Source organism: Meleagris gallopavo, chromosome 4 (assembly GCF_000146605.3).
Source record: "Meleagris gallopavo isolate NT-WF06-2002-E0010 breed Aviagen turkey brand Nicholas breeding stock chromosome 4, Turkey_5.1, whole genome shotgun sequence".
NCBI classification, from domain to species: domain Eukaryota; kingdom Metazoa; phylum Chordata; class Aves; order Galliformes; family Phasianidae; genus Meleagris; species Meleagris gallopavo.
Window position 1 is genome coordinate 42026179 of NC_015014.2, and position 11035 is coordinate 42037213.

Genomic DNA, 11035 nt, shown 5'->3' on the forward strand with positions numbered 1-11035 from the left:
CCTTAAGGAAATCTGGCAATGAACATATATGAAGGGGTGGCATGCATGAGGTTAATTGAGTTGACATTGCAATAACCCTGATCCCAGTGAACTAGTTTGGTGTCAAAAAGTCTTTTGTTGTGCAGAAATTCAGCTCTCACTAATGTATCACTACTGTTAAGCTCTTCCAGAGCTTTAGAAACAGTTTCTGCAAGTCCTTCCAATACATAGAGCAAGAGAAAGAGTGAACAACAGGTATATGAAAAAATCCTTCATTAATCCCACATGAGCAGGAAATTTGCATTGATTCTCATAGCACTAAATGTTGAGCTGAGTTAGATCTGACAGTTTGAACTAGACCAATTTTGTGTGACTTAATCTTTTTTTTTTTAACTAAAAGGACCTACTTGTTACAGATAGTACGACTTAAGAGTGTTTAAAGTGTAATACCTACCATGAAAACAAGATCTAAATGATTCCCAGGATCACCTTAGGGTGAAATAATGCGTAACAATGATACTTCTTCAAATTTGGAAGCTCTGAATGGGAGCTGCCCTTCACAGTCTTCAAAAAGCTTTGGGAATTTTTCCCCAAATTTTTCTTATTGTTGTCTAACTAGTTAATTGCAGTTCCATAAGTTGCAGTTCTTTTTTAATATCACATTGTCATTATGAATTCAGTTAAAGAGGATTCTGTGTATTAATCCTTACAACAAAAAGTTCAGTGAGGAACGTAAGAGGTGCAATTTCTATGTAAACAAGGTTAAGTTTGGAAATTAACATAAGAAGTTCATAATAGACTCTTTCATTGTTAAAAGTGAACTCAAAGTAGGAGATATCCTGCCTTGGATCTCTGGGACCAGTCTTTGCTTAAAGGTGGACAATTATCCAGCTCCAGATCTCACTGTTACTGTAAGTATCGATAGACCTTGAAGCAGTGATTTCCAGAGTCTGCAACTACAACGTGGCCATCTGAAGTAAGGGCCAGACCTTGGGGGCCGTAAAGTGGGTCAGCAGAGGTGTTAATGTAGGATAAAAATGATCCGCTTCCATCAAAAACCTTTAAAGATGAGAAAGCACATAAGAAATGTTATGAATAAAAAAAAAATCTAGTGGACAAATGTCTACTTCCAGTTATACCATTGTTCTTATTTCTGAAACTGCTGACATATATTACAACAAACATGGACAGAATCTGATCTGTTATTCTCATAATAGGCAAGTTTTTATACAAATATATTTTCTTACTAAAAAGACCTAATCAAGGCTACCAGGATTTTTGGCAAGAATTATATATTCAATGAGGTAAAAAAAATAACCAGCTAGAATAAATCAAAATAAATTGGGAACTTGACCAACATCTTGTTTTCTAACAAATTTTACTGTTGTGGTTAGAACAACTCTTTAAGTTTCCACCCAGAGAGAAAATCAGGAATTTGTTTGCATTGTTTTCAGTGCTTCCTGAGAACAACTGATGAGCAGCTCCCTTATTTTTATATTCAGTGAAACTAATGCATACATTTAGATATTCACTAGATTCATTTTTTTCCAAGAAAGGACCATGATTAACACTCAAAAGATAAAAAGCAACTCTCAATATAAAAGTAGAATATTTTTGCAACATTCAAAAAAGATGCTAAAAATCTGCCACATTTGCCTCAAGGGCTGTACAGTTCACTTGCTTTTTCATATTTTCCATCATATTGACAATCTTCTGTTATGGTGATTATTATAAATTACTGTCATCTCAGGAACGCTTTGCAAGTCTCTTAAGTCATCAAATAGTTTGTGGGAAGCTACTTGGAGACAAGAATCTCGATCACAATAACCGTCAGACTTGCCAGTGCTCACATGGGAAAGTCCACATTCTGACACCACCACTTTAAAAGGGGACAGACCTGCAGTGAAGTGTACAAAAGGCTACACATCACTTCTAATGCAGCTGTTCTGCTTCTTGGGAAGCCTGAAAGCATTACTGATCAACCAGTTAACAATCCATTACTTTTCCTAATCAAGCACCTTTGAAATACATAAATCTCTACCTGTATTCTGCTGTTTCCCCAATCTGCTACAATAATATTTCCATTAGAGTCTACAGCAACACCAGTTGGTGCATTAAATTGTCCATTTCCTTCTCCATTTGATCCAAACTTCAGTATGAATTCTCCGTCCTGGTTAAATACCTGTAAGGGTTAAAACAAAAGCTTTACTATGGCATCACATCAAATATTACTAATCTATTACTACTAGTTCACCTATTAACAAAACTGGGAACTGGAGATCTACCAACAACATTCCCCCACATTCAGCACTATTTCCCCCTCTCTATTCCCCTTCCTGCCTTTTCTCAGCATGGACATTTATAGTTCTCATTTTTACCCTTCTTGTTTTAGAAATACTTAACAGAATTATATATTTGCATAAGGCAAACATATTTACTGAGACAAAAATGCTTGTAGCAAGGGTCATTTATATCTCCATTTTCAAATAGCTGGTAAGTAGCATTTCAGTGTGTTTGCATTATTGAAATTTAATGAAAATTTGAGTTGTGAATACAAGGTGAAATCAGACAATGAAAAAAAGAACAAAGAACTCACTGGCAATACCAGCACCAGCCTACATCCTTAAAGCAAGTTCTGCAAAATTAGCAGCATTTCTATAATTTAAAAAGCAAAATATTTGTAAGGTCTGAAAAAGAGATAAGTGCAAATACTGGTCTCCAGTCTTGTATCTTCCCTATAATAAAGGCCTCAGAATGAAGATGGGAAAAAAGGTGCCTCCTGCTTCTCTATGCCATGCAGCACTTAGGTCCCAGGACCCCCTGCACAACTTGTGCATCCTGAGTTAAGAGCAAAGCACTGATATGATACCAGCAGTGAGCCCTGACAGAATGGATGCACCTTTCTTTGACTTTCATAACCTAACAAGTACTAAGAATCACAGGACACTGCCCTCTGTACAGACATCTCAGCAACTGTATTACCCGCAACAGCAAATAACAGTTTTAGACAGCAGAAAGATGGAACAGATCAACAGCTATTCTGCCAGCAACCTTGATGCACCAACAGGACTAAGGGAAACACAAGATGCTTCATCTGCATGGCTTCATAGCCATCTCCATTTAAGTTTGTCCTGGAACCAGACGCAGCTTTGCCACAAGGTCCAACAGTGTTCTTAAAGGACCAGCTGTGGCCTAAGCAGGAAAATACAAAGAACTGACAAGTGCTAAGAAGGTGAGAGAGGTAAGAAAATCATCCTCTTCTCTAGCACCCACAAAGGACAGAAAGCGTTTTGAAATGGAAATCAATTTTAGCTCAGATGACAAAAAATAGTAGGGAGGGTCAACTAATCAGAAAAAAACAGGCGAAGATATTTTCTCTTTTCCTGGATTAAAATGGGGATGGTCAGTGACAGAAGAGGAGCCTATATAGAGTAGGATTTTCCACAGAAGACACCTGAAGTGAGGAAAATGCTTGAAGGTTAATTTTGCAGAATGAAGATGTATAACTCAAGACACTGGTGGCAGGAAAAAGCTGAGAGTCATAAGAGTGAAAATTATTTAGTTGTAAATGTATCTACTATTTGAAACAAAGTTTACTCTCTGCTCTTTCCCTTACTATCTAACCAGAAAGGACAACATCACCTAGTTTATACATAACTCTCCAAAGTGTCAACAGTTATCTGCACAGATTTACAGAATGCTACAAAAATAAGAATCATTTCCAATTAGTACCAAATTGCAACAAATAACATTTTTGTTCCATTCAGTCACGCCAGACACAGAGGATGCTCTGTTCTCATTAGCAATATAATTCATTCATTGCGAAGATGACACACTTCTTACATCTCTTCATTTGTTTTTGTTCCTTGTAGCTGACCCTTGTTAACTCTCTCCAGGCATTCTTTAATAAGCCTTGCTGCTGGAGAGGTAATTTATGGATAGATAGACCTGCCACTAAATCACCTAAACAGTCTGCTCCAGGGCTTCTGCAGCAGCCTTGGTCTTTCTGCAGTAATAAAAAACACATTCCCTCTCTAATTCCAAAAGCATAACAAAACAGGGTCCCTACTCAGAATCTAGATGATTCAGCACTGTTAAGGTCATCAGGCTGTTTACGCTCACCAGTATGCAGACAGACATTTCACGTTTCAGGTAAATATGTAAGATATATCATTTAAGTTCAAACATTGGTTAACTGAACCAAGAGTACATCTCTGTGTTCAATTCAAATAGGCGGCCATTAAGTGAAAATCTGCTGCTCCTGTGGTACTGCATGGTGAGGGAGGGAAAAGGAGTATAGAAAGGGCTGAACGGGAGTGGTATGGCCTGAAAAGAAACAGGTGACTAATTCTTGAAATGGCCTGCAACTCTTCAAGTCATGTTTTCCAGTACATGACATCTCAACATACATCCTTGCTCTGGCTTATTACTGGGACAAACGAATCTATCACCTGTCTTACCACAACTGTTTAATAGGCCACAAGTCGGATTTCCCATTGGTCTAATGGCCAGTGGACAGTTGTGCCCTGTGCAGGCTATACTGGATGAAAACTCATGGTCTGTCTTACACAGTTAAGACTATCAGGTCATAAAAGAATCCAGTAACAATAAAGCTTATAAATACAGAATAAAGTCTGTCAGGTATCTTCACTTTGCTGTACTCATATTCAACTAGAATTGTGGGAAGTTTTTCATGGGAAATTCAAAAGAAGTTATCAGTCATCTAAAATATCAAAAGACTGATAAGTAACAGATTTTTCAGACAGCTAATTAAAAATAACTGAGGTGTTATTATTTATCTCAGGCATAACATAAATATATTTAAGCAAATGAACTACAGAATATAATATTGAAACCAAAAGCAACTGATTACATCTCTATTAAATATAGCGCACACAAAGATCGATGAGTCTTTTAATTGGGCCTCACACTTAAAAAGAATTGTCTCTATGTTTTTAACAATACTTTATTTTCCCCAGGAAATAAAAATATAAAAAGCTTCCCAAATTGCTATTAACTAATGGTACCTTGACAGAATGGTTATGAAAATCTGTAACGATAATTTCATTGTTGCTGTTTACAGCTGCAAAATGAGGACCTGCAATACAGAAGAAGAATAAATCATAATAAAAATAATAATGCCACTAAATGAAAATACCACTGTTAGACTTCTGTCAAAAAGGGACAATCAATTTCAAACCCCTCTTAATTTCATTTCCTGTTTTAAAAAGTTCAGCACTCCTTCTTATAAATAAACCATTTTTTTCAACCATTTGTCAGCTAGTGTTATCAATAAGTACTGTTTATTCCCTTTATACATGGATGACTATGCAGATATTTATATGTTGATTAACAAGAGAAAATGTGTAGTGCATTAGAATAAAGTAGTATATATAATGAAAATAATCCTCAAAAAGTAAAGCCTAAATGAAATCTTCTATGCTTTATTTGATCATTTCTTACAAGCATTCAAGCAAACGAGTTTAGGATAGATGCAAAAGTTACTTAGAAAATATTGTCAGGGAAAAAAAAAGTGCATTTTTTTTCCTGTGTGTTGAGCTCTGTACAAAAACACGAAAAAGAAACAAACCTGAAAACAGGAAAGCACCTGAATAAAAATATTTGGTGCCATTTTTAATTATTAAGCAAATAAAAACTCAATTTCAGTTTTCTCAATTCATCAGTACAAACAGGATGAAGGTCTTTATACTGAAAACATTCAAGTAGTAATAATTCATCTGTTCCATGTAGCCTACACACAGTTGAATATATAAGTGGCAGCTTCCCCAGACTGGCATTTTCCATTTGCATATGTGAGTCTTTTTGATCTCAGTATTAACACTGTCCCATTATGCCCATTTTGTAATGGGAAGATACTACCTGGGGCATGAGTTAATATGTATCTGATCACTGGAGACACAAAGCACGATGTCTGAGTTGATTATAATTAACAGCTTAGCGTGGGCATTACAGAGCATTTATAAAATTGTTAAGGTCTGTCTTCCACTGATCTAAAATGCTTTCAGGCAGAGAAAGGTAGATAAAACAAAGTAGTTACACCTACATTCGCAGAACATAAGTTGCGGACTTCCTGGCCAATTAAACAAATGGTGAAGCAAAGACAAGCTTTATGTTTAGTAGAACTCTCTCCTCTCAGAAAAAAAATGAGCATCTTCAACATGCTCAGACATCATGCAAATGTGAGCAGAAGAGGCAAGAAGAGGGGATTTACATATTACCATCAAGTGTACCTGCAAACTGCTTGTCGCCATTCCCTCGGCTACCAAACCTTGTGACTATTTTCCCATTTGGCTGAAAGATGAACACACAACAAGCTTTATTATCCACTACAATGATGTGTCCATTACGATCCACAGAAATGCCTTTTGGGCCCATGAGTTTTCCAGATCCGATTTTGGCCTAAAACAGAAGACAGAACAGAAAAACGCATTTGTGCGATAGAAATAAGTTAGTACAGTTCAAAGCTGCCCTGTATTACAGGAACAAAGAGAAATTTTTGTCATCAAAAGATTGCCAGGGGGAAGTGATTGCTTTATCAGCTCATATTGTGTACTTTTTCATTTTATCTTCAGCTGAAAAGAAAGACCGTTTTCCTGTATGTCCTTTCTAGAATGAAAAATTTGCTACTTCATCAAGTGAATTCAAACATATGACAACATGAATCCAAACAAATGGCTATGTAGTCAATACTAGCATACTGATAGGGTAGGCTGACACACAAAGAAGACCTCTTGTTCCCTTTCACTCACTATTCAGGGAAAATGGGCATGTAACAGACATGATTCACAGAAATCAATACATTACAAGAAGTCTCGCAGTTATCACCATGCTGGGTGTGATATAAATGTGCAGGCTGGAGATGGTAAATAGCTGATTTTCCTCAATCTACAGATGGCAATCTGACCGAAAAGCTACAGCAGAACTGGTGAACATTAGGTGCCTCTTCTGAGCTGTAAGAAGCCACATTCAGCACCTCCCCTCCCAGAGAAACACACAAGGGGGAAGATTAAACGACAGACAAATTTGGAAACAGTTACTCAGTTGGCTCCAAAAGTCAGGTCTCCTGCAAGCTTTTTTATGGTTCTGCACAGGCAGTCCACTGAACACACTGTATTGAAACTACGGATCCCAGAGCTTCCAGATCCTGCAGTAACTTTTCAGAGACATCCTACAAACTTGCATCTATCTTTTTGGTGCATGACATAATTTTTTGTTTCCAACTGAATTTTAATTAAACAGACACTAAAGTATTCATCTTCAGTATGAAAATACCATTTTTCACTGCAGTGCCTTTACAGGGTGAGACACATTGATGCCTTTTCTGCCTCCTTTCCTTACCTGATGCAAGTGGTGAGGAATTTTCCCCTCTATTCAGCACCGGTGAGGTCACATTTGCTGTATTCTGTTTCAAAGAGGAGAGAGCCAGGCTCTTTTCAGTAGTCCCCAGTATCAGGGCAAGAAGCAATGGGCACCAACTGGAACATGATGTTCCCTCTGAACGTCAGGCTGCACTTCTGTGCCATGTAGATGCTGGAGCCCTAGCACAGGCTGCCCAGAGAGGTTATGGGCCATGGAGTCTCCTCCTTGAAGATCTCCCAGAGCTGCCCAGACATAGGCCTGGGCAGCTGCTATGGGTGGCCCTGCTGGAGCTGGGGCTGGTCCTGATGGACCCAGTGGGCCATTCCATCCTTAAGTAGTGTATGTGAGTAGCTAAAGTCGTGTTAGTCCCTGATTATCAAGGCAGGACAGATTATGCAGCGTGGTGAAAATCCATTAACTAACTCATTTTGTTCAGTTTCCAAATGTTTTCAAAGCAAACAACCACATGAGTATCTAAAGGAGCTCAACTATCCTTAGGAAACCCCATGCTCCTATACCACAGTACATTCTCATGGGTGGGGTTGATAAAAGCAGGAGCCATCTCAAAATAAATGGAGATAACCTGAGGCTGTTCAGTATGAAGTCAACAGCATTATTACAGTCTTTCAGTCTCAAAGAAAACTCCAGGGAGCAAATCTTGCTGCTTCAAGACTATGCATACCAAAGTGCAACAGTCATATGTCTGTTTTATGTGCAGATATATATGCTCTCTTAAATTGCTCAATATTTTGACAATGAACACCTAATTAAATCACACTAAAATAACCCCAGGAAAAAAAAAAACTATTAAAAATGACAAGGTGATTACCAAGGGAAAGATATGAGCAAATCTACAAAATGCTTTCAGGCTTGCATAACAACAAAGCAGCAACAACATAAATCAAATGCAAGGCAGCAGATTTACTTCCTTTGGAGTGATTAAATAAAATATTCTCTTCTTTCCTCAGGGATGCCTGAGTGTCTGATTGTGCACTGCACCACCTCCTCACCAGGATTATCTGGAATCCTTCCAGGATTCCTAGGGAAAAATGACTCAGACTTATGAGTACAGTGTACTTCTGATCATATAAAGATGTATGAAGGGGAAAAAAAAAAAAGTGAATAAATCACATACTGCATTAATGGACACTTAGCACTGAGAAGAATAATAAAAATTACTATCCTTGGGACAGGATTCACAATATGATTTGCAGTAAGCAATAAATTATGCCCAGCTAGAGTCTGAAGGTCTTCTTTTTACTAAGAACCTCTGTTTCCAGTTTAGATGAAAATACACTGACGACACATCACTGGGTCTGGCTGAACATATGCTTTGTGAATTTTTATTTCAGGTTTCTCAGAATTGTAAGTTTGATTATTTAAAACAGAGCATTATGAAACCCAGTCACTGCTGTTAAGTATGTGAATAGAAGTATTTTCTGACTTTTCTGCCATTAGAAATGAATATAGTAGAATGAATCATCTGAATCTTTAAGACAAATAATTGAATTCAGTCAAGGACATTTTGTTCCGTGTTTTATAGACTTTTATGAATTCAGATTGGTTTTCAAATATATCTTTATAAAGCCACACTACTAGAATGGAAAATATTCTCTTGTGAGATATTCCTAAAGTTAAAAAAATATATATATATCCAAATTACACAGACTTCTTCCCCTGTAATAGCAGGTGTGTTAGGGCTTTAGCTTCAACTCCACCAATCTTGTTGCTGTCAGAAAGGTTCACAATTGTCAGAAACTAATTTACAGACTTGAAATATGCCTTCTTTTCCCATTTTGGAACTTCCCTAACATGGAGATAGAACCATCGTCATGCATTGTGATGTCACACAATAAATGGATTTATCACTTGTATGATTGTCTTAATTCAATTGTGACCATTTATCACACCCCACACAGAACTATTTCTATCTAAACATGCAGCCAGCTTCAAGCAGCTCCCTTCTTAACCCCTTTAGTAAGACAAGAAAATAAAACTCTGATAGATAAAATATTTCCTTCCATCTTTTCCCCGCCATCATAATTTGATGTCTTAGCTCAACTTAAAATTCTGTTTGGCTAACAACAGGCAGTCTTAGTGTTGTCTAAGAAAGTCCAAAGACATGAAAGAAAATAATCCTCTCCTCAGTGGACCACAATTTGTTCCTGTGTCCCTTGTCTCCACTTCCTTCATTAGGTTTGAACTTCACTGGCACAGAAGCTGATACTGCTGCTTCAGTTCTCTTTAGCCTAGCAATTAATGCCTTCTGTAACAGTTTTCTTAGGTGATTTGAAAGTAATTTACAGAGGAAGCCAGCACTTTTAAAGTGCTGGCTTTTAAAAGTTATCCAGCTTTTACAGATAAGGAAAATAAAGCACTGGGAAATTAAATGAAATATCAGTAGTCACCTGTAAGATCCATGGCATAAACCAGAAACAGAACCTCCAGTTCTAAGACCCTGTATGATGCTTCATTGTGCAGACAATACTGCAGCCTTTCATTTTAAGAGACTCATGCTTTAGTGCAATCTTAGCTTAAGGTTTGCCGAGCTCTGCATTATGCCAGCTTCATAGCCTTGAGAAAACAGAGCTCTGCCTCTGTTGCTACCAGCAACTATGGAAGGTGACACTTTCTGCCTGGCAGAGGCTGCTGGGATGAGTCAGCTCAGTTCTGTTCTTTGAGAGATGCCTGGGCTTGGCTCCAGGAGAAATTTGCTTTCTGGCTCACATGAGTACTAAAAAGCTGTGAAGCCAAAGGAGAGTAAATAAAGAAAGAAGGAGACAACAACTAAATAGTTAGAGTAAGTTCAAAAAGACCCCTGATAATGCTTAGTTAACAACTAGCAGGCCATCAATATCTCAAATGATATACAGTGTCTTGTGGGCACTACCCTTCGAAGTGAAGCACTGTAATCCCTATGTATCTGTGCATTCTAGCAAGGCTTGCCTAGTTTAATCAGACAGAGACCTTGTATGTTGTTTTTCCCAGATTTCCACAGGCTGGACTTGTTATATATGTCCTGTGCTTCAACCTGCCCTCCATGTAAAAGATGCATCTACAAATATTCGCTTTTTTTTTTCAGATAAATGTTATCTGTTGCATGAAATCTAAAAGTAGTATTTTCTATCATCAATGTTTCATCTCTTATTTAATCAGTCTAGTCTCAAGAAATATTAAGTCCAGTGCACTACCCGCACAAACATTGCTGACTACATAGCTAGTGCAGTCTAACAAAAAATATATATATAAATATATATATATCTTAACTAAAACCAAAGCTAGGCTCAAAGTCAAAGAAACTACCATAATTCTTTTTTTCTTTTCTTTTCCCAATACTCTGACTCCCAGTTGGACACAGAGAGGTGGCTCCTCCAGAGCCATGGCTGTTTCCTCCAGAGCTGACATCATCCACAACGTAGGATTTACAGCCTAGCTGGAGAAGGAAGGAAAACGAGCCCTCCCTCCCCGATGTGCAGATCAAGACAGTCCACATTAAATATGTTAATAATTATTTATATCACACTTGGACTACTCAGACTGTTTGGATTTTTAAATAACTACATCTTTGTTTAGTTTTGTTTTGGTGTCTTCAGCCAAAGCACAGATGTTCCTGAGTAGCCGTACAGTTTTAAAACTACTCAGCAAGGAAGTACGTCATCCCTGCAAATGCAAATCT

At 37.6% G+C, this 11035-nt stretch overlaps 1 protein-coding gene across 7 annotated transcripts in view; it reads right to left on the minus strand.

Moving 5' to 3' along the window:
- Positions 1 to 359: 359 nt before the first annotated feature.
- The window catches only part of TRIM2 (tripartite motif containing 2), an 83862-nt gene continuing 73186 nt past the window's right edge, over positions 360 to 11035 (minus strand). For all 7 annotated transcript variants that reach the window (XM_010710083.3, XM_010710085.3, XM_010710084.3 and 4 more), the window contains exons 9-12: positions 6231 to 6399; positions 5007 to 5077; positions 2021 to 2161; positions 360 to 1038 (exon numbers count right to left, since the gene is read on the minus strand). In XM_010710083.3, coding sequence (XP_010708385.1) covers positions 886 to 1038; positions 2021 to 2161; positions 5007 to 5077; positions 6231 to 6399 — 534 coding nt within the window. In that variant the 3' untranslated portion in view covers positions 360 to 885. The remainder of the gene's footprint in view (positions 1039 to 2020; positions 2162 to 5006; positions 5078 to 6230; positions 6400 to 11035) is intronic.